General features: G+C 37.6%; 1 protein-coding gene across 1 annotated transcript in view; it reads left to right on the plus strand.

The window, feature by feature from the left end:
• The window catches only part of GREB1L (GREB1 like retinoic acid receptor coactivator), an 80,217-nt gene that overhangs the window by 31,943 nt on the left and 23,857 nt on the right, over positions 1 to 24,417 (plus strand). Inside the window, exons 7-18 of the mRNA XM_062570213.1 lie at positions 444 to 581; positions 916 to 1,035; positions 2,775 to 2,912; positions 4,728 to 4,913; positions 9,760 to 10,086; positions 10,921 to 11,049; positions 11,644 to 11,778; positions 13,422 to 13,619; positions 15,438 to 15,618; positions 16,921 to 17,113; positions 18,241 to 18,374; positions 21,169 to 21,508. Coding sequence (XP_062426197.1) covers positions 444 to 581; positions 916 to 1,035; positions 2,775 to 2,912; positions 4,728 to 4,913; positions 9,760 to 10,086; positions 10,921 to 11,049; positions 11,644 to 11,778; positions 13,422 to 13,619; positions 15,438 to 15,618; positions 16,921 to 17,113; positions 18,241 to 18,374; positions 21,169 to 21,508 — 2,219 coding nt within the window. The remainder of the gene's footprint in view (positions 1 to 443; positions 582 to 915; positions 1,036 to 2,774; positions 2,913 to 4,727; positions 4,914 to 9,759; positions 10,087 to 10,920; positions 11,050 to 11,643; positions 11,779 to 13,421; positions 13,620 to 15,437; positions 15,619 to 16,920; positions 17,114 to 18,240; positions 18,375 to 21,168; positions 21,509 to 24,417) is intronic.

A 24,417-nucleotide genomic window follows, 5' to 3' on the forward strand; every position in this document is an offset into this window, starting at 1 on the left:
TGGACAATTGGGGGATAAAAATACAGATGCATCAAAGAGGCCTTGAAACTTTTATAAGCTGTATTCATAATGGGTATTTTAAAAAAATCAGTTTCTAACAAATGTGTTGCAAAATTCCCGGTTACTTTCTGTGTGTAATTTTTTATTTTGTGTTTGTTTGGGGGTTTTTTGGAAGTTTTTCTTCCCTAATCCTTCCCACGCTGAAATCTAGAAGTACTCTAGCAAAATGCTAATTCTGCTGCCTGTGTTCAAGTTGTTTTCTACCAAGTATACCGCATGCTTTGCCTGAAATACGTTTGTATTGCCATTCATCTTGCCCTTTCAGGGTGTGTGTGTGTGTGGTGGCGGGGTGGGAGGGGGGAGAGTATGCTGCTCTATTATTTTGTTTGTTCATTTGAAGAGTGTCTGAAGCCACACACTCTGTATCTTTATTATATACTCAGCTCCCCTTTCACTGCGTGCCACGGATGTTGCTAATGGAAACGCTAATGGAGGAAGAAACAATTTATTGAGTTCTACACTCTCTCGCCCTGTGCCTCACTCAACCTCTCCTAGCCCCAGCTCTGCAGCTGGAGACCAAGGTAAAGAAAACTTGTTTCTTTATTTAAAGCTGCACTAGGTGTTGAGCCTGAAATCTGTGATTTTACTTTTCTTCCCATCATAGCTGTTTCTGTAGTTCAGTCTTTTCGGATACGTTTGGTTTCTGTCATGAGCATTAATGGTAACCATGTAGTCTTTAACAACAAGTAGCAGCATTTCTCACATCTTGGTCTGGCCTCGTGTATTACCTGTGTGTAAACTTTTGGAAGTCTGTGGAGTTAACTAGCTCAACACCCTTGTGAAGTGGGAACGTGGGCTGGAATCTGGTCACTTGGGAGAATGGCATTTAGAATGAGTTTTTGCTTTTCTTCTCAGCTTCAATGTCCAGTTCTGGGCCACCAAAGAAGCGTCACCGAGGATGGTCTCCTGGGTCCCCAGTGCCACCTCCTGGTTTAGTGGTACCTGTTCCTACAATTCGGACTTCAGCAAGAACAGGTAAAACTTTAATAATACAGAGATTTCATTTGTTGGAATTTATGTAGCTGGCCCAGTAGCCCAGTGCTGCTCTCTTTAAGTGTTGTGCAGAGCGTGTCACTGAGCTTGGGTGCCATGGAGAGTGTTTCAGGTGCCCCAGAGAAGCACACAGGATTACTTGATCCTTTTTATCTGTAATCTAATGTAAGATGGGATAATGGAAAGGTGAAAATATTGGGAGCAGGGGAGGAAGGAAAGATGGGAATAGTATTAATAAGGATCCAAAGCTATCTACCTTCTTTAAATGTAACTCAGTTCTTCAAAAATTCTGAAGATGTATGGATATCTGAACATATTTGAAAGATTTCCATTAGCCTTTACCTTCAGTGTTATGGCTCAGTCTGGCATGACATACTACAGAAACAGTACACTCAGTTCCTGCGAGGGAAGAGGGTTTTATATAATTTTGGCCTAATAGAGGTCATTGTCCACCAGATTATCTCTAGTTAGTAGGATACAGCTTGTGATACCAAACATCTAGTGTGTCTAGAAAAGCTCTGGGAGAGAGATGTAATAACATAATATTAAATAGGATTAAACCTAAGTTTGAATACTCATCTGTGTGTATGTATGTACCTCTGTTCATACGTAACTATTAATGAAACTGTTTATTGTTGAAGCACTTCTCAGTTGTGGGATTCAGAGTATTTTGTAAAGGGAAATGAACAATTACTTCTTTCTGTCTCTACAGAGCAGGAGAATAAACATACAAGGAAAAAGGCCCACATTTGTCATACTGCACAATATATTTTTATCTCTGCTTTGCAGGGCTTGATTTTGAGATATTTTGGAATTGATTTTCAGAAATATTCATAATGGGAAGAAGGGGTACTTGATACTGTAAACTTGTCTGCTTGAGCACCTCAGATGAATAGGAGCTTTTGTAGATTTCTGTCTTCAGAGACCTGCTGAAGATACATGAGTCAAGCTCCTCCTTTTGGCTGAGTTTATCTCAACAAATGCGCTACCTTAACTATGTACTCCATTTTTCATGAGTCTTTTGTAACATTTTTTCTATTGACTAAAGGTATCTACAACTGAAACAGATGCATGCATACGTTTGTTCATGCTACCTATGATGCTTTTCTTTAGGTGGCATTGTTTGAAAAATCTGTTATGAACAACCATTGAAGTCTGAGAAATTTTTGAAGCAAGTCTTACAGCAAAATCTGTACAGATTACTAAATTCTTGAGTTTTGTTTCCTTTTACTTGTGAAAACTACTATTTCTCTTTTATGGATAAAGCTTAATTTTTATCTTTCTAATGTCACAGTTGCCAAAGGACAGCTTTGAGATTTTGGCTTGTGTTTGTCTCTCTGATCTATGTGTGTTTTATGTCAAAAGTTAGAGCAATTTCTTCCTTTATATTGATTGACTGGTAACATTGAGAGGTAGCCTCTGTTTTAGAGGTGGCCTTTTGGCTTAGTACTTGGCTTTGTTAGAAGGTGCATATTCAAACCTGTATTTTTCTCTCCAATTCCCACCAACAATACAGTAGTCAGAAAAAGTTTTGTTTTAGGGGTGGGGCTATAGGAGGACATAGGTTCTCAGTTTCAATTACTTTAAACTATAGCAGGAAATGCAGAGTCTTTTTGAATTTTATTACAGTTAGTGATCTGCACTATTTTTTTTTCATGTGTTCATACGGCCAAATCACAGTATGAGCCTTTTAATAATGGAAGCTTTTCTTTATTTTATAGAGCCTCTTTTGTCAGTCCCAGTTCCTCAATCCATGTTAACTGGAATTTTACAGCCTCAACCCATCCCAGCAGGGGAGACTGTAATAGTTCCTGAAAACCTGCTGAATAACTCGGGAGTCAGACCAGTGATTCTCATAGGTAAGTCTTGCACTGAAAAATTAACTGCTTCATTTTGAACAAATGCATGCTTTGCAGGGAGAAAGGGGAGTTTTGTATTTCTTTTTGTTGATTCTGACACGGATAATTGAACCACACTGTTGCTTCAATGCAACATGAAGTCAGTTGGTCTTGAGTAGTTTGCTTTAGTTGCTCAACACTTAAAATAGGAAGTTAGGTGATTTCTGGTAGAAATTGATTTGCAAATGGATCATTACTAGGTCAACTTTATACAAAACCTCTGGCCAAATTTAAGTTTTATACAAATAAGATTTTTGTAAAATCCAAGAATAGAAATATTTCCATGAAATGAAAATAACTTTCCAATGTAAACAACTTACAAAACAACCAAATATTTCCTGCAGCATTTATAGGCCAGATCTTGAAGTCCAGAGATTCTTCGTGAGAACCAGAAAATTGATTCTGAACTGACTAATCAAAAGTGAATCCTACTAGCTTTTTGTCTTTTATAGTCCTGTTCTTACTGTAAGCATCTAAGATAAATAAGAAATCAGACCTTTAAAATCCTTTAGCTGTATAAAGTGCATTATTAACTCTTAGAAGTACATTGTTTCTACTTTAAAAATATGACTTGTAGTGTGAATATCTGTTTCAATCTGAGCTGGGAATAAAATGTAACAAATATAGGTTGACCACTACTGCCAAAATTTTGAGGAGTGATTTTTGACTTTTAAATCCTTTTCAGTTCTGAATAGTACAGATGGCTGTATAAAGTAACTTCAGTATTAATAGAATATGCCTATCCGTACAATTCCTGGAATAATTTTTCATTCATTAAGAAATGGAAAAGTTCTGAAAGTCCTCAGTTGCACAGATTATTCTAATACATATGCTTCCAAGAGAATTTGTAGAATCATTTACACAAATAAAAACCTTAAGCTTAGAATTGCACTATTCTTGCTTTGTTTTATTTATTTTTGTTTTCTGGAAGCATATTCTAAAGCTCTACCATGGTACTCTGTCATACTCAGAACTGCACTTCTGTATTAAAGATGAGGGTGCCTACAGTCAGCAGCTTAAGTGCGAACTGAATGCAGCCCTTAGGCTCTTGGAGAGTTGCCAATGAAGTCCTCAGTTAAGCTAAATGTTAGTGTCCCTGAGAAAGTGTCCTATTAATAGTACAAAACAAAATGTACCCAAATGGATGGGTTTGGCAAAATCTATGTGGAAATTTTTTTAAAAGAAAACATTCTCAAGGAAAAGAAGAGTTAGCTTGTTCTCATCTGCTTTGCCTTACAGAACAGCATGTTTAGTGGTTGATATTTGTTTAACCCGTTTATGAAAACAGAATGTAAATGCAGCAAAAAGGTGAAATCAATCATGGCAAAACACAGTGCCTGAATCAATCCTAATGTAACTTATATTGTTTTTGTAATGTTAAGATCAATGTAATATGCTTCTATTGGTTTTCCTTTTTCGTGCAGTATATTATGGAGAATATCATCCTCATGTGTTCAATGTGTTTAAAGGTCAGGGTAAGACCCAATAGACAACATTCTCATTTGTGTTTGGGTAAAAATAATTATTATCCTAATGGTTTGCAATTATCATTAGTTTTCAGAAATCTTTGTGATCATTTTTTGTAATATAAAGCAAGGAGCACTCACCTATCTCATTTATTTTGTAATCAATGATAATGTCAAGTATGGTCACTGATGTAGTATCTTTTGCAAGGTAACATTAAGCTGAAGTGTGGGAATGTTAGGTTGTGCAAGATTTCATACAGTAGCATATTTTGAGAATTTTTAGTTTTGTCTTTGGTTTTCTTTTTTGAAGGCTATGGCACTTTACCTTATTTCTATGGAAATGTTGGTGATATTGTTGTAAGTCCCTTGCTGGTGAATTGTTACAAGATTCCGCAGCTGGAGAACAAGGATTTGGATCTCCTGGGCTTGACCAGCAGTCAGTTGTTAAGCGTGGAGAATATGATACTTTTAACTATTCAGTATCTTGTCCAACTAGGTAAGCAGTTGTAAGCGCTTCAGTTTTTGTCTGTGACTGTTATTTTTTTCTCCTCACACACTTTTTTTTGCTGTTTCATAACCAGTTTTGTGGCTATCTATTTTTGTGTCTGGAGGAGGTAAGTGGCTCCATCTAGTGTGTGTGACTTTGCTACTTTAAATTCACTCTACTTCTATCTGATGTATAAAGGCTCATCTTGCCTCTGCTCTCCATATGGGGATTGACCAGGTCACCTTTGTGAAAATGCAGTCCTCCTTTGCAATGCAAATAACTCATTTGCTTAGGGTATCAAACCATCAGTTATCGCAGTCCTTTCTAAGGACACTTGGTCTGTTTTATTCAGTTTTGTGAAATGCTGGCAGATGTGTGGCAGTCATCATTGTTTTGGTGACAGCAACGTTTACATGAAAACCACATTTGTTATTCAGGCTAGGGCAAATTATTCAGTGAATATCTCATTCTAGTAAATGTATTTGAAATGGACTGTTTGCAAGTTTGAGGGCAAGCCAGCAAATGATGTCTTCCTTTTCTTTTTACAAGTCTAGAAATTTTTCCCTGCCTTAGAGTAAAATATAGCAGTCATAAGAGTAAGGTTTTAGAAGCCCAAAGAATAATGCAAGATTAGCTCTGGGAAACTTCTCACAGCAGTCTCAGTCTTAATCTCTGTAGTTGAGAAACTGCTGCTGATCATAGAGGAGTGTGCAGTGACTGGGCTTCTGCTGAGGCCAACGTAATACAAAATAGCATCAAATGTGCAAACATTTCAGAAGAAATACAATTGGTGATAGCGGTATAATCTGGGGAGTAAATGTATTCTGTGTAGGTTTAAACCATGTGTTCTTACGCTTTACTTTTATCTGCTGATGCAATGCAGTTAGAGATGAGAAGTAGGTTATGTCTTGTGTTATAACACTCTCCAAGTAACCTGTCTGCTTTATTTACCACTCTATACTGGGAAATAGTCTTGATAGTTCACTGGATGCCAGGTTGGAACTGAAAAAGGGTTTTCCTTTACAGGCTGAGTGGTTTTTTGTTGCCCTTCTCTTAGTGGGCTTAAATTTTTTTGAGGTTTTTCTCTTCATTGGAAAATCTGTAGAGTGTACATGTTGAAACCATACAGTCCTGAATTGATCCTGGATTGACAGAGGCAGCTTAAAAATCTCCTTCAAAGAAGCATGCAGTCAGCCAATAGAGCATTTCTAGTTTTTGTGTGTTTATATATGTATGTATGTGTGTGCATGCATGCACACACACACACACACAAATATATATATGTAAAAAAACCTTCTGGAGCAGCCAGTGAACTGCATTCGATAATTGATGATGAGTGCGACCTTAGATGGGTGTTTAGTCATACTTGTTGCAAGCTAATGCTTGACTTATATGAAATTTCTGGAATTCATCTTCACTGTGTCTAATAAGCACTGTCTTCAGCATAAAGAAGTTCTCTTTTTAATAGGCATTTGACTTGGCCTTTTTTTTAATTGTGCAAAACTCAACAGTTTTACATTTGACCTTATGTGGAGATGGGCACCAGCATTGCAAGATAAAAAAGCCTGATGAAAAGAAAAGTAAAAACATTCTGAAGAGCATTGGGGTCAAAATGTGTCAGTAGTTTTAATACTGCTGAACACTTAAAACTGTTGGAATCATGACAGCCACTCTGAACTGTAGCCTTTACCCTGTGTTGGAAAATCAAATGATTGGAGGATAGCCAGTTTAGAAGTTTTTGACTGGTAGAAATAGAGACAAATACACACATAGGTTAACAGTTTTTTCAGGTGAGCCTCTTTTTTTCCTCTAGAAAGTAAGACTAAAAAGATACATTTTTTGCCAGAATATATTGCAAAAGAGCACAATAGAGGCAAAGAAATCTGAGAAGCAGTCAGAACCATGCCATGTCCCAAATCCCGCCTAATTTTTACAGGTCTCACTATTGTACAAAATACTTTTGCATAAGACTGTGATTCCAGATCATAACATTATTTATGGAGGTACTTCTTTATGGAAAAATAACATACCTGAGACTTCCTTTCATTTTTCCTGAAAGAGTATGACATCATCATTAAGTGTATAGGCATGCTGTTATGTTTTTTGAAATTGAATAGTTGAATGGTCTCACAGTGATATTACAAATTAAAACAAAGTATGTGCCCTTCTAAAGCTTTCATCTTACATCTTCTATGAAAACTGTACACAGTTAAAGCTACAATTGTGAGCTATGATGCTGTTCTACATAATTTTCTCTAACTGTGATAAAGGAATAACTAAAAACGATCAAAAAGTGTGTTTGATTTTTGTGGGGTTTTTTTCAGTCTGTTTCCAGTATTTTTGTAGATTTCACATTTGTTATTCACTATAAATGCTGCCAAAGATATTTTACAAGCTTGTTTCTATACCTCAGAATGACCATATTTGCAGTATGGGTTTATATTCTATCATTTCTACTCTTGTGCTTTTTATTATTGTTCAACAGTCTCTGTAAATACAGTTTCATCATATACAGCAGTAAGGTCTGTGTTGTGATTTTTTAGATGGAGATTTCCAGATCCTCTGTTAACTACCTGTCTAGAATTATAAAGTCATTCTGCTTTCTCTCTTGTTGTGGTACAGTTGAATCACCTAGAGTATGTTTATGCTGTGGCAGCCAGAGGTGTTTTGTAGCTTCAATATCTGGATGCACATCCAAACTCAATGCTGGAACAAGCCTCTTTCTTCTGTGGAAATGATATTCGGATGCCTAAAGCATGAGATTATTCTAGCAGTTCCCTCAATCTTGAATGTATGGAGGACTGCTTCTCTGTGGGCTGTGTGGTGAAGTATATCTACCAGAAATGGATGGCATTTTAATATGTTGTACTTAAGTTATAGGTGCATTTGAAAGCATATATACATTAAGACCACCTTTCCCAGATACAGATTTTATATGGTATTATTCTTTTTCATTTTCTGAAGTCAAAATAGCCCTCTGCATACTTGTTCCAGCAGAGAAACTTCCAAATCCTCTCCTTTTACTTTGGTAGAATATATACAAATATATATGTTATATATATTTGTATGTATATGTATTTATGAAATTGTTCACAATCAAAACCAGTACTTACCATTTTCTCTTCCATCACATCTGATCTTAGTTCCATTGTTTTTCCTCAATAATTTTCCTGGAAAAAGCTTGCCAGAAGTCAACTTGATACTAAACCCTTTGCTAAAGTCAAAATATTTCCGTATCAGAACATTTCTGGCAACTAACTTTATTCTAAAAGCTCTTTTCCTTGTCAGTCATCTGACTGAATTCTGTGGTGTTCTCACACAGAAAGCTGAATAATATGAGCAGTTGTGTGAAGAATCTTAACAGTGAATTAGGATTGTTTAGCATCATTTTGAGTCTTTGTAAGTTTTCCTGGTTTGGGGGTGTTCCCAGTTGTACGGTTTGTGCTGATCTTTTTGTCTAGAGTCTGTCTTGTAAGGAACTTCCCTCATTCAGCAAAAACTTGCTGAATGTTTATAATGTCTTACTTGTTTTAGACATGTTGTATATAAGATCTTTTTTTGTAGAAGATGATTTATTTCTGTACCAGTTAATATTTTTTTTCCTGCTTCTAGATTTTCAAAGATCTAGAATGAGTGATACTTTGACATCTGGAGCAGTGACGCAAACTAGAAGGGAAGAGAAAATACTTTTTACCAGAAAGAGAATTGTAAAGAAAGAGCTATGACTATATGGAGTTAAATGAGACTCATCAGATCTTTTCAGTTTGCATCAAAAGTGAAAACACCCTTGCATTAGGAATCTGTAGGTGTCCTACTTTCCTGTGGTAGTTGGATGGTGACATAGGTTGTGTATGCTCTGCCTGTCACATAAGCTTTTTGTTTCCTTTCTTGTCTACTCCCTTTGCTTTTTTCTCTGCCCCTGAAAGAAAGCGTAAACAACAAATAAGCATTTCACAAATCTCTGGTGTTTAAGCCCCTCCCTTTTTGTCATAGGAGAGCAAATTCCTGAGGTGTGAATCTGTCTCCTGTGGCACTGACATATGATCTTGGCAATTTAAATATGCTCTGCATTCGTGAATATTTCTCATTTACTCCTGAGTATGCATGAAAATGAGATAAACCAAACTAATAAAAATGTTAATGGAAACTGAGTTGGGGGAGTTGATGCTAAGATATGAAACATGTATTTCTATTTTCCAGTTCAAATTCACAATATAGTTTGCAGAAGTCCTGTGTCATTTAAGATCTAGAGTTGCATAGACATAGCCTTCTCAGTGTTAGAAGTTTGAATATTTGGTAAATTTAAGTGTAAAAGAAGAAATTAAACATCCTTATTTACATCCATGGTTAGTCTATTGGTGTACGAGATGAGTAAAAACAAAATGAAGACCAGTTGACAGGCTTTGCCATACTTTATGAGTATGAAGATAAGCATTTGGACTTTTTTCTCTACAGACATACAGAGACTCGGTGATTCATATTGCTGTTCCAAGCAAAAGGCACATATTCTCCCACCTCTCCTCATCGGTTACTGAGAGTAGAAAAGCTGGGAGTAAGGTAGAATCCTTGATTTAAAAACAAAAAAGAAAATAGGGAGAGGGAAGGAGGAAGGAAAGCAAGGGGAGGGAGAGAGAGGGAGAGAGAGAGAGAAAGAGAGAGAGATGCCTCTGATACTGAAGAGCAAGAATATGCCATTTGGGTAGATACCGTTGTGTGTGTGTGGGAGTGCCGCTTTAAAATGCAAAAATACGCTTTAAACTATAAAGAGCATCTCAGATCTAGACAAGAAAGTGATTATTGCTTGTTCAATAACATTTTGATATGCCATTCTTTTACCTGTTTGTTTTTAATGTAGGTCCTGACCAGATACCCCTCAGGGAAGAATTTGAGCAGATCATGTTGAAAGCTATGCAGGAGTTCACTCTGAGAGAGCGATCCTTGCAGATGAGTGCACAGTGTGTCTCTGTGTCACCAGGTCAACTCCCTTGGCTTGCTAGGTTAATTGCGAGTGTTTCCCGGGACCTGGTGCATGTGGTTGTTACCCAGAACTCCCTGGCAGAGGGCATCTCGGAGACTTTGAGATCTCTTAATGAAATGAAACATCAGCAAAAGCTACCAGATTACGTAGTTGCCATTTGTGCATCAAAGATTAGAGGAAATGAATTCTGCGTAGTAGTCCTAGGTAAGTAAATTTACAGTACGCTTTAAATACAAATGAAGTTTTGTGGAATTCATTTTCCCTTTAGTTCTTTTTGTTCCACCTCATACTGTTACATTGCAATGTCACAGTTTACCCTTCCTCCATGAAGACTTTGAGTACCGATATCCATGGAGATTTAGGAAAATTAGCTGTATATTTTCAGCCACATTCAGTCAGGCCCCCTTTGAGAGACTCCTTGAAAGGCCTGAAACTTTATTCTCTGTGTGATTGCCTTAGGAAGTATCTTAAGGTGATCAAGCAGCAAAACTATGTGTCTTTTTCTGTTTGGTTTAACAGCTGTGTTATTTCACATGATTATACTGAATTGAGCATAAATCTTCTGTAGACCACTATAAAACAGAAGATCCTTTTTACCATGTTGATTTTCAAATGCCTGTGATATTTGTAGGTGCATGAGTGTGTCTGAGTGAAAGTGAATTTGTGACTAGTCATCTTTCCCTTGTAGGCAGATAAATCAGTAATGTCCATTTTTTCCCCCCGCACTAAGGACAATTACTTTTTCATATTTAACCAGAACCTCTAAGGTACATCTAAGGTATTTATTTTGTATATCATTTGTAACCCTAGTGTGCAAACCTACGGGGAACAGCTTGCAAAGAATGTGCTAAATCGATATACTAATTCTTCTGTCACTAGCAAAATATACTTGAGACTCCTCTCCTGATCTCTTGGGTAAAAGCAGTGGAGATCCATGACTGAAGATGAGCATGCCCTGTACCTCTAGACTGAAAAGTTGGTGTTGATAGTGTACTGTATTAAAGATTGATCTTGTTTTTTTTCCCCATCCCTCTCCAGGTCAATATCAGTCTAGAGCACTTGCGGAAAGCATGCTTACAACCAGTGAATTCTTAAAAGAGATCAGTTATGAGCTCATCACAGGGAAAGTTAGTTTCCTGGCATCACATTTCAAAAATACATCTTTAGGTGAGTGATTTTGAGAAACAGAAGTTCTAACAAAGACAGCGACTGCCTTGTTTGTTTAGTATCCAGGTGTCTTCTATTCTGCTTGTAAAGCATACATGAAGATACAGCTCTCCCCTCTCCACTGAGAGGCATTATTTCTTTTTCTTCATTCAGAAGGTTTAAAGTAGTGCTCCTCATCTCCTTTACCAGTGAAGTGGGAGTTACTCACCCTGTGACAAACCATTTTTAACATGGTTTGTGCTGCTAAATCTGACAGGAGGAGACCCATAAGTGCATGAGTCTTCTTGTTTGCATTTTTAGCATCGTTTTTAGAGGCTGTTTTAGAGTGTTTGTTTCTTAGTGATCATCAGAATAAGCTGTAAAGGCACAGATTTGAAATTACTCAGCTGTGGTTTCTTTTTTGGAATTTATTCTACTGGTAAATTGCTAAATAAAAGAGAAAAACATTCTCACTCCCTCTCTTCCTTTATCTCTAGTTTCCTGTCCCTTCACAGAATTGACATCAGCTGTGTGAAAACATGTATATATGTCAAGTTCTACATCATTTGTCTGAAAGTTCTTTCAAATAATTTGCTGTTGTTAATTCATAACTAGGTGATGATTTGGACAAGCTGCTAGAAAAAATGCTGCAACAGCGAGGAGAAAGTGTCATTATTCCTTTTAATGGAGACGTTAGTGAGTGTGTGTCATCTCAGGAGGCGATTGCCATGGTTTCTACACAAGAACCAGGTAATATTTTTACATGCAAGATGTGAAATAAGTGAATAGTTTGTTAAACATCAAAATGCATGTGCCTCAGAAGAGTCTAAGGCACAGTTGCTGTCACTATGCCAGCCTTCAAATGTTAATACTGCCAACTGAATGTAGCAGTACAGTAGTCTCTTGGACAGAAAATCTGTGTAATAATCTTCAGCAACATTTTTTCTCTATATTTTGTAATTCCTAAACTAAAGTACTTGATCTTCTGCTTTGCACTAACCAAAGTAGAGAAGATACTCCTGGATAATGTTGGCAGTGTGGACTCATCTTACTTTTTACACCTAGAAAAGGAATATAATATTGGGCTTAAGGCAAAGGGAACTGTTTTGCTCCTGATTTCCCCAGGAGTCCTCCTATATCTTAACTTTTGATTTTCCTCACTTTCCAAATGTGTAAAATGGTATAAATACGTATAACACAAGTGTGCCTAGGGCTTCAAGTTTTGAGGAAAGTGTTTTAAGAGCTTGGATTAAAAGTGCAATGCAAGTGTAATCTGTAATTTGCTTATTTGAGGTGTATATTATGCAGCACAACAATGATGAGATACTTAGGTGCAAAGGATGAACTAGGATTAGCTGCCTGAAAATGCTCTTTAGCTTTGTCCCATTTTGGAATTCTTTGATTATTCAGAGTTTTAACTGTACTTTCCTTTTCATATGACAGTTATGATAAAAGAAGAAACACTGAGCTGCTGTGAACACTGAGATTCTTTTAGGTCTAGTATCAAAGCAAATTCAACCTCCAATAAAGCTTTGTTTTCCCTGTGAAAGAAAGGTATGCTCTTGACTCACATTAGTTAGCTCAAATTAATCAGCTCAATGTTAAATCTGAATGAAAACAGGATGGTTTGTAGTCTCCACATGGATCAGAAGTTCCAATTAGGGAGGCTGCCAGGCATACCATTCTGGCACCCTCTAGATGGATAAGTCTTGAGCTTCTTTACATAATCAGTTTGAAGAGAGAATAAAAGCAAATAAACAGTACCCCTCCCCAAAATAATTGAAGGGATTTTCTCTAGGTGTATTGCTCATCTTCCCTTAGCAGTGTATGTTATTATCAGTCAGTATATAGACATAAAGTATCTCAAAGCTAATATGGAGTGGTGCTCAGGAAAAGCAAGTAGAGCTGATCTACAAATGACTCCTTCCCAACTGACCTGCTCTCCCGTGAGAGAGAGTTGTCTTGGCAGGATTATCGCAGACTCAGTTTTCTCAGATTACTAGGTTTGGTGGCTGTTAGCCCATAGTGCCCTGAGCACAGAAACCTCAGCACCCATGGCTGATTCTCCTGGAAGGTGGGAAGGAACCCGTTTAATGGGTTGCATTTCACTCTTTTAGCACTGAGGTTCGCTTGGGTTGCCTCCTTATAAATTCTCAAAACGCTTAATTTACAAAATGGACAGTGCTTACTTGAAGATCTTTGATACATAATCACATTTTGATAAAGGAAAGTCAAGATTTGTGATCTGAACCCAGCTCTGTAGAATGCTAAGATTTATTCTGGTGAGTGAATACAAGAGAGTAGACTATTTGAAGGCTCAACGTTCATTGGGGCGGGGGGAAAGTAAACATGTCTCTTGTGTTTTGTTTTCTTTTTCAAACAAAATGCTTTAGATTTGGATGTTGATACCTTCCAAATTTACCAGCCACAGCTTACAGTTGCAAGAAAGCTCTTGTCCCAGGTTTGTGCTATAGCAGACAGCGGCAATCAAAGCCTGGATCTTGGCCACTTCAGCAAAGTAGATTTCATTGTTGTAGTTCCACGTTCAGAAGTCCTGGTGCAGCAGACTCTTCAACGAATTCGACAATCAGGTAAAAGGGATACTAGGGAAAAGATCATTTAAGATCACAAAGTATATGATTGATGTTAAATGTTATCTGGTATAAATGGAAAAATAAACTGCTCTAACATGTATTCTGCAGGTCCTAGATTGGCTCTATTAGTTGATTTCATCCATGAATTCAAAGTAACTCCTTTTCATGTATTCTGCCCATGCTGTATCATGTGAGTTGCAAAAGGGAATCACTGTACTTGCACAGAACTGAGGAGTGCAACTGAAGGAACACTCAGCTGTGAAGAGAGAAAGCAGATGAGCAATTATGGCTTTTTAGATTCTTTATTCCTTAGAATTGTTAGTACCATTTGTTCTAGGTGCACATTTGTGCATACACTGTCATATGTATTAGCACAGATGTATGTGCAGGAAGCTGTGTTTATTAGATAGATAAATGCCTTAGTAATACTTGCACTTAAGCACACAGCAATTGCCATACTGGTTCAGTAGATGAATTTTCTTGTCTGATGTTCTGTATCTGACAGTATCAAATACTTCAAGAGGAACAAGAAGGCTTTAGTGGACAGGTAATGGAACATGTCCCTATTGAGAATGACTGTTTTTATCTACTCTTAGTGATTGACATGTGCTCTGAAAAGCTTCAGAGTTTGTCCCTGGAGAAAATTCCAGTCTAATAGAACTATGGACTGCCTGTATAAATGTCCAGTCCTTTTTAGCTTTTGATCTCTGATATCTGGGAGTACTGAAGTTCTTAGGACAGTTGAATATTTTGATTTCTTTTTTTTTGTTCTATCAGTTGATTTTTTTTCTTCAGCTTTACCTAGTAATCCCTTGCATTCGTATTTGCAAAAGATGAATAGGAGCTTCCAGTGTGATGTTTCTATGAGTGGCTTTAGATAGCTATTGCTTTTTCCCCCTCTTGTTTTCTAGTCTAAATTAAACAGTTCCAGACTTCAGTTGGGCAGATTTCCCCTTGTGTAGCTCGATTTTGAGGTCCTTTCTCCACATGTATTTTCTCTCTACTTGATACTACTTCGTTAGTAAAGTGAAAAGAATGCAAATTGGGGGTTTCTTTTCCTTTCTAACATAACATTACATTTTTTCTTCAAGTCTTTGTTTGTTCAGACATTTCCTTAATTTGCTGCTGTACACTAAAACAGGTTTTCTGAGAACTGTTCACTGTGTTTCTTAGCTTAAATAAGCTATGATTAATACCTTGGCAAATACATAGTTGGCCCATATTTCACAATGGCTTATTGTTGCTTCTTTAATTCAAATGGTTTTCAAAGCCATATATGTTACATCTTACTTGTCTTATGAACACAGTGACAATCTATGATTACAAAGACTGCAAGAGTGTAGTTGTATTTTATTGACATTTGGACACTAATGTTGAGGTAGGGCATGAAAAAAATTGATATGAGCTAAGTGAGAGGCAGTTTTGTATAAATTTATAATTTTTGCGAAGGGAAGGTCAGAGTAACTTTTTCTGACTCTAGCAGGATTAATATATTAGCTAAGTGTGGGGATGTTTGGCCTAGTATCATGGAGCAGAGCCAACTCAGCTCTGCTCTGGAAATTTTTCTAGAGATCTGAATTTCTTTTTTCTCTTGGGCAATGGGTGAAGTCTTTGAGTGTTTTCTGGAAGAGATTCAAAAGCCAAGAAGCAAATTTCAGTCCCCATTTGGGGACAAAATGCATTCTGATAATGCTGCTCTTACTAGGGTGTCTCAAGGATTTGGCTGGATCCTTTTACTGACAAACTACCTACAACTGACACTTCGTTTTTGGATGCGTTCAGAGGAAAAGGATTTTGTTGCATTCTTTTTGACAGGTGTCCTTGTGGACCTGGGCCTAGAAGACAATGGAACGGCATATCAGAGAGCTGAGAAATATGTGGTTCGGCTAGACAATGAGATTCAAACAAAATTTGAAATTTTCATGAGACGAGTGAAGCAGAATCCATATACGCTGTTTGTGCTGGTTCATGACAATGCCCACGTGGATTTAACAAGGTAGTTGTTTGAATATATCAAAGGAAAACAATTACAATATCTTTCTATTAGTTATTTAAAAATACTTTCCACCTTAGCCAGAAGTTTCTGTGTACCTCATAAATTTTGGGCCCTGAAATCAGAAAGCATCTTTTTTGCTCTAATTCTGATCCAATTGAAAATACGTGAAGTAGCTTCAGACTTTTAGACCCCTAACAAGATTGTTCTTATGGGTGAGTGCTGTAGTACTGAAGGCCAGGAAAAAGGACTAAATTTTGTAACTTCCATTAATACTCTTGTCTTTTTCCTCCTCAACGCTTTTTTCTAAACCAGTATACCAACCTCAAACTCTCCCCTGTTCACAAGCAAGTCATGTTTCAGTACATGTTTTTATTCTTGATGATTGTGATGTTCTTAATATGTGGAGGCTTTCAAGCACTTAACGCTTCTCATCGTCTGAAAAGCGTCCTAGTTACTCTAAGAAAAGGATTTAAAAAACAGCAGCTGTGTTGAGGTATCATGAATGTCACAAGTTATTTGATCTAAACAGAATAAAACATATACAAATCTGCACAGAAACATTTCTTAACACTAAATCACAATTTTACAATGGAAAGAGAAAGCTGTAAGTAAAACAAATTATTCTGTTCTTTTTTCCATGAGTAAACTGAGAGAAAAATCTTAATGGGATTCAGATATGGTGTGTAAGCTTGTGGGACTCATGTGAGCAGAGCTGTAATAAACAGAACAGCCTCCTTCAAGGAGAGCTGAATGCAACATTCTTCTATTCTTCTACCTTGTTTTCCCCATCAAATTTGTGTCATTGTCTTCACTATATACTGAATTTGGAATTATACCTTGGAGGCAAAGGTAATTCCAGGAGCTAGAAATAGGACCTTAGGCGACTATGGTGTTCCCCAGGCTCCTAGAAAAACATTGTTGCTGGCTGAAGAATCCACTGAATTTTGTAAACTTGTTATTATACCCTAACCCTATGGAACAGTGTTTTTCGATGAGAGATTTCATCAGGTTTTGACATATTTTAGGTTTCCTCCATCTGATGCTCTTTTAAACTGGCACACTAACTCAACTTCTTGCTGTCAGGGGATTTTGGACTATTATTTGGTTTTCTTTCCACTTGCACCTGAGTGTACTCGCAGGGAACACTCAAATGGTTTTGATATTTTTTTTACCCTTTCAAAGTTTTTTTTGAGATGTAGTTCTCTGTTCCCTGCTCATCTGGAGATTTTCCTGGAGGAAGAGAGTAATCCATTGAATTTCAGGATGTCAGTAAGGCAATTCTTTGCATTCTTATTTCTGCAGTGCCATTTCAAGTTCCCTGTCACATGGTGAGCCTAGTCATGGTCTGGCTGATAGAGTTATTAATTGCAGGGAGGTCCTTGAAGCATTCAACCTCCTTGTTCTTCAGGTCAGCTCTTTTCCTTATGCCTTGCAAACGCAGCAGTCCAGGATCAGCTCTAGCAATGAGGTACATTGGATACAATTTGACACTATGGTAAGTGTTTAGTTGTTATGCCCTGAATCTTAATGCAAACTTCATGCCTAACAGAATCTAACAGGTATTAAAGAAAAATGTGAGGAGGGAGCTCTTTCTCTGGTGGAATGTGTTCTCTTAAGCTCCAGACTAAGAGCAATGAGCTGTTGATGATAGAAGTAGCATTGACATTTAAGCCCAGGAACTGCACATGTTCCTTTGTCCACTAAAGTAATGTGAGAAGTGACTTTGTATGCTATGGCCAGGTAAAGCTATGTGAACTTGCCATAAAGCTCTTGAGCTTGCTTTTCACTTTCAAGTGGTCTGACTTTTGACTACAGTCAAACGAAAACAAACTAGCAGAAATGGAGGAGTGAATGAATATTCAAAGTTGGACTGCTTTTTGTTTAATTGTAAATATAAGCCATTGTGGTGACCTTCTGAAAAAAAATGGTCTAAACAACTTTTTTGTTTCCAAAAAGTAAGAAATAAACAACTTCTGGTCCTCTGGTTAAAAAGTTTTTTAAAAAAAAGTGTGGGGGGAGAGACTCTGTGTGAGATTAATTGCATTTGTAGGGATCACTAGTCAGATGTAAAGACACCGGAGACCATGCTAAGTTTCCAACAGACACCTCATGAAATTTCAGGAAGCAAATATTCTGCCTTTCTGATTTCTGTCAGCAGATTTACATTCCAGAAAAGAGTTACTATTTGTTATTAGAGATGTGCAGAGTCTGACTGGCAAGAGTAATTTTGGAAATGAATAATCCTTATGTTTTCAGGTTCTGTTTTAAACAGAGAAGAATAAGGTAAAATTGTCAGTAGATAAAGCTAGAGAGAGGAAGTCAGAAATGAATTAGCTTGATTCTGGAAAACCCCTGTAATTAAAGGTAGGAGGTGTTTCCAAAAACTTGCAAGGAGCTACGCCTGTCTTTTCCTAACTGTATTCAAAGAAAAAGTTAGTAATGAACAATTTACATTTTATTGTATTCCTTAAAACAAACAGACAACCTCATTGATGGAGAATGAATAAAAAGAAAGGATGCCTTGCCTTGGAAAATACTTTCCACTTTTTTATTTTAATAACAAAAGAAATGAAAATTGGCTCCAGCTCTTCTTAATGTTTTTATTATCTCTGTATGGAACAGGATGACACAGCAAGTGAAGACAAGCTGTACTTTGGCTTGAATGAATACAGCAAGTCCCTCCAATGGGGAGTCACAAGTCCCCTTTTGAGATGTGATGAAACCTTTGAAAAAATGGTCAATACGCTTTTAGAAAGGTAAATAGTAACAGGGGAGTTTGGGATTGTGCTTGATTGGGATTTTAAGGACACAGATATAAATTATGAGCCCTGTCATAGAAGGATGAAGACATGATGACATTTGTTACTGATCTTGGGATCAGTGAAGTATATGCCATTTTTATTTTTTGAATATAGTGCTGTTGAAGGAGGAGTGGAAATCTTTCGTTTATTTATAGGATAGATTAGGCCCATTCAGTGGCTCTCCAAGCTCAGCTATGCTATTCCTTCCTTTTGGCTCAGTCCTCACTAAACTAAGAAGGCATCACAGGTTTTGTACCTCGCCACTTCCAGTGTCTCTGCTGAGACTGCTGACAGGGTTGTCAGTGGTGGACCCAGGTGAGTGACATCATTTCAGAAAATTCATTTTTATTATTTCTTTGACTGGTGAGTGTGTTTTAGTTCTGGCAGCTCAAAGCCTAACTTTATTTTTGGCTCGTTAGTACCCTGCAACCTCCTGAACACACTAGTTTCACAGTACCTATCCAAGTTATAACTGAAGACACACTTCACAGAAACAAAGACAATATTATGGTTTTCAGCAACGTGGTGTTAATCTGCTCTGCACATCAGCTGGACAGGTCCTTTATAATTTTTCAAGTTTCTCATTGAATTTGCATGTTTAATAAAACAGTACTGTTCTGTGTCTTCAGTAATGTTTTTTCTGTTTTATTTAGGTCAATATAATTAAAAATTATAACTGTAGCTGTATTTATTGAATAAAATACATTATCAAATGTGTCAATTTAGCTATATATATTAATAATTAAGGATATGTGTATTTGTTATTATGTACAAATATGTAAGTAATAAATATGTAATAATAATAAGGTTGCGTTCATCTTCATAGATCAAGTCTTTAAGCTTCTCTTTGACTTTCTAACCAACTCCAATATAAGAGATAGTGGTCACTATTGCTCTCTTTCTATTCTTTTTTGCTAGTAGAAAACAAAGGATGGGGATAAGGATGAAAGGGAATTAGTAGATATGCAAATATTGCCCTGATACAAAGTTAAAATAAGACTAGAAGTAGAGGGTAAGGGAGATGAACCTTGGTACTTGAATATACTTCTGAGTCCAAGTTTATTATTGTAGTGTCTGTCTTCAAGAAACTGGGCAGTTCAGTCTGAGTAATTGAGCATTACAAGCTTGTAAGTCTGAAAACATTTCAGACATTGTGATATTATAAGAAAAAATCTCAACTGTTTTAGCAGTGTGTGCTTCCAGGGTAAGAGTGGTAATTTTTTTTAAAGATTTATTGATTTAATGACTGGTTTATGGTCTGCTGAGCTACTGTACCTGCTGGTCAAAAGACAGACACAGCACTTTATTCAAGTGGATCTTATATACTCTTTTAAATTACTCAAGAAATAGACTGAGGAGATTTGGAGATTTTGTTTAGTAGTTTAGACTTCTGTAGCACAAGACTAGTACTAAAGGCATAGTAATGTTAAAATTCATGCTGCAAAAACAGTGGTGGGGATAAACAACATTTTTTTTTTTTTTTAAGTTCACTACGGTAAAAGAGAAACATATCCTGTAAATCAGTGGAACTTCTGTTTTTAGTGACTGATATTACCCAGAATTTCCATAGAACCAAGGTACATTGAGAAAATAAATGCTAATCATTTGGGAAGAAGGCAACAGTGGTGTTGTATATAGATAATTTCCAAGTATGCTCAATAGCCATATCCTGGACACTACAGCCACTTAGTCTCCAGGTTATAGCGATAGAGCCCTCACATGCCAAGTGTATACATCATGAGGGTACATTACACCCACTCTATCACTCTGTTGTCAAAGAAATGCTTAATCTCATCTCCCTTTAACACACTAGGGCCCACACACATGTACAAGTGATTGCAAACTTGGTAGATCTATAGTAGCTGTCCAGAGCTTGCAAAAGCCTAATATGTTTCAAGTCGGCATCAGTTCTGGTGAAAGAGCATTGTGCTAACTTGAATTACCTCAATATCTTACACTTTTGAGGTCCTGCATTTGCAAAAGCTGCACAGAAAAAGTTACTGCCAATTGACTGACATGTCATAACATACTGGTGTCTCTAAATTGTGAAGCCTTTTTTTAAACTTTATGGCAGTGAGTAAACTCTTGGAGAATAACTAAGAATCAACTGATTTTTTGCTTGAGTAGATTTTAATGTTCTTTTTTATAGCATTTTATTTTGTGAGACTGTGTTTGTTGTCACTGAATATAGTTGAAACAAGAGAGAAAGAGACATTGCCTGTATAATTTAAGGCACAGTGAAAGTTAAGATTTGGCTGAGATCCAGGAATCCCTTTTGGTAAATCTAGCTTTTTAGTGAGTGTGGTGAGAAATATGAAATTATGAAGTACTTCTCCCACAAATCCTTTGAAACAGTGTGTGTTTTCCGTGTTCATAGAAGAAAAAGCTCCTAGATAGCAATGTGATTATTAGCTTCTGCTGCTGGAGTGAACAGCATCTGAAATGGTCCATATCTCTGTCAAGTTAGAGATTTTTAGTTGAAATTCTGGCCCAGGTGAAGGTAGCAGAAGTTTATGTTACTTGAGGCTACAGGTCTTGGCTCCTTACGTTCTGCATTTGGGCAATGCTATATACATTTACTTAAAACACAGTTAGATTTTTGTGCACAGTTACTGTCTATGGAAATCTTTGTTCTTTGAGCACTGCCAAGTAAGTAGGTGCTTCTTTACTCCATAGTCCTATTTTCAGCTAATTTTTGGACGTTGCTATGATTTTGAAGGTGCTAACACGGAACTGTCTCCCCTCAAAGGTACCCCAGGCTGCACAGCATGGTGATTCGCTGCTACCTTCTCATTCAGCAGTATTCCCAGGCACTGATGGCCCTCACAACCATGGCCTCGCTCAGGGATCACAGCACACCCGAAACACTCAGCATAATGGATGACCTCATCACTTCACCCGGAAAGGATAAGAATGGCTGCGGCCACATGCTTGTCATTAGGGTGCCGTCTGTGCAGCTAGCCATGCTGGCCAAGGAGAGGTTACAAGAAGTAAGAGACAAGTTAGGTCTGCAGTATCGTTTTGAGATCCTCCTTGGGAATCCTGCTTCAGAACTTACTGTCGCAAAACATTTTGTGACACGGTTAAAGGTTAGCAGAAATTAAATTTTTGTATGACCTTTATAGTCATTTGACTGTTGCACGTTTTGTGTGCATTCCTACACATATGTGGATTTGTAAGTTAATTATTCATAGAAAAAGGATGCATGTTCTGTATCTTTTTCTGTGGAAGTGTAGTGTACTTTTGATAATTATAAATTATTTAGAAACGCAGAAAGCAATTAAATTGTTACTGGTCCATGAAGTCAGACACAGAATGTTATCTCACATGAGTCAGTCTTAAAGAACAAATGGGTTTCTTGAATTTCTGAAAGCAGAGCTCACATCTTCCTAGGCAAACTAATCTTTTCTACTCATTTATCTGTCTGTCTAGTTTGTCTATCATCTGCTCTGTCCTTCCATCTTCTGCCTTCTGATAACTGGTTAAGTATTCTGTTCTTCATTACTTCTCAAATCACTGCATGCTGAAAGCCTCTTTTGCACAGCAGATATGCACCAGGCTAAAATTTGCATGAATTTATAAGAACATGGTATTACTAGCCAAATCTATTTCCTATGTTAACCTCGCTACTTTAATTAAACAAATGGAAACTGATTACTTTTCTTAATACCAGCCTGAAAGTAGTTCTGATTCTCTCTCCTTATCCCTGCTCTAAGTCTCACACAGAGATTCATCTGCTTTTTCTACTACAAGTTATATTCTGTGTTCAACATAGGAAAAGGAATGAATTACGTGAGTCTTTCTTATAGAACTTGTCCTCGACCACAAACAGATAAAGTATCCTTTAAAGAAGCTACCACCTCTGCTTCTCAAACCATGTCTGCAGCAGGAGAGGGAAGAGAGGAAAGAAAAAATATTGCGGGAGAAAACAAGATATGAGCTAAGAGCTCTGTCCTCCAGGATTTTTTGGCTAGAGGCTAGATAACATTAAGTCATTCTGGACTGTCCTATGAAATTTTCTTTATGACCCTCTGCCTTAGGCTTGCATCCCTTACCCATTGCTGGAGCAGCCTGTGAGGCCTTCAGTAGCAGTCAGAATTGAGTGTGAGAGCAATGTGGATAAATCCATGTAGCCATTAACTGAATGGAGAACAGCGATGAGGTAGAGAATGAACAAAACCATCTGCATATCCATCTCCACCACAGTGGAAGATAGAATGGTTATTGGAATAAACAGAACTGTAGGATTCTGGACTTGTTTCTTTCCTTGCGGGTGACTAGAAAAATCCCATTGAGGTCTGAAACATGCATATGAAGACAGTGAGGAGAGAAATTGAATTGACCATACACAAACCTCTAGTGTCTTTTTAGGTGGATTGTCCCATTGAGCTCCTGCAGCTGCTCCAGAAGGGTGAAGGTCACCTATGAGTTTTCTGCCAGTCTGCCATACCTGCTTGTCTGGTGCCTTGGATAACACAGGGTATCTGACATAGTACTAGCATATGAAGCTGATTCCCAGTCTAAAATGCATCAGCTGTACTATCATTGAGTCTAGTTTATTGCAGACATGTTGATTTAGTCTCTGTGCTCCTTGGCTTTTATTCTGATGATAAAGGGAGTGCTAAGGCTGGAGGTCTAGAGCAAATGAGACTGATGGCCATCTGCTTTCATTTTGAGTAGCCAGGCCTCTTTTGGAGTGGTAGAACAATATTAGGTTACTGAATGCTTTCTGATCAGAAGGAGGCTTGAAATGCTGGTCTCACAAATAGCTGCTGTTGGTTTCAGAGAGGATGAGATTTCATTCTGATTTTTTTCATGGGCAGGAGAGGGAAAGAGAACCAGTTTATAGCTGTTAGTGGAACCCTCTGGAAAGTAAGACTTAGCTTCGCATCTCCTTATCAGCAAGTTACCAGCTTTTGTGGTGCCGTAGCAGGGCAGGGAGAGCTGGCAGCAGATCTGTGACGTTGATAGTCCATTCCCTTCTCTGTTAGTTGATCCAGCTGGCAAGTCAGACCTGAGTCTGGGAGCACACCCTGAGGTACAGAATGAAAGAGATGGTGGAAAGTAATTTATATAAGTATTTATATAAGTATTTTGTTGACCAAGAATGTTGCCATGGCAATAGAGGGCACCCTTTAACAGTAATAAGAATCAAATAGTTTGGGAGCTATTCTGAAGCGAGGAGCCCTGAAGGATGCAGCTCTCTGTCCCTCCAGAGAAACCAGGACTAGAAATGCTTCTTCTGTAGGCAAATTATGTTTTAAGTTCAAAGCACCAGGCACTCTTCACTTACTTATTTTTTTTAACCCTGGGCCAGAAGAAGGAAAAGCAGGAGCTTGTATCTATCTTGCCGTGTCTCATTGTCTAGTCTTCCACTTTCTCAGAAACTTTCAGCATTGGAGAAGCAGACTAACACACAGCTAGACTAACCCTGCTGAGCCAGCGAATGTGTCTTTGCTGCCGAGTCTGCTTAACAGAGCCAGTACAGCTTGGTAGGCAGTTGGATAAATATTTTTTTTCTATAAACATGCAACACAGGGAATGCAAAAAACAGCAGGCTTCAAGGATGGGGAAAGAGGACAGAACTGTAGTAGAAAAGGGAAATACTACTGAACCACACTGTTCCTAAGCTAAGAAAAAAAAATCAGTCATCGGTTTTGCCGTGGAAATTTTCAAAGCACACTGAGTCACTGATCTGCTAGAGAGTTGTCCTTTTCAATCACCTTCATCCACCTGAGTAGATGATTCATAAAATATGACCTTTGGGGGAGGAGGAAGGCAAAGGAGAGAACGGTACAGGTAGAGAATAGATGAACTAGGGAGAATTCGAGACAAAGTTCTTCCTGCAGATTGTTTTCCACAAAGTGCGCACATGTCTAGTTGCTCTGTCAAGACAGCTGTATTTTGTTGTCTTGCACATCTATACTGGGAAGAATAAATCTTTCTTCCTTTTTTCTTCTTTTTTTTTCTTTTTTTTTAATGGGCAGCTTCTGAGTAG

Source organism: Rhea pennata, chromosome 2 (genome assembly GCF_028389875.1).
Source record: "Rhea pennata isolate bPtePen1 chromosome 2, bPtePen1.pri, whole genome shotgun sequence".
NCBI classification, from domain to species: Eukaryota; Metazoa; Chordata; class Aves; order Rheiformes; family Rheidae; genus Rhea; species Rhea pennata.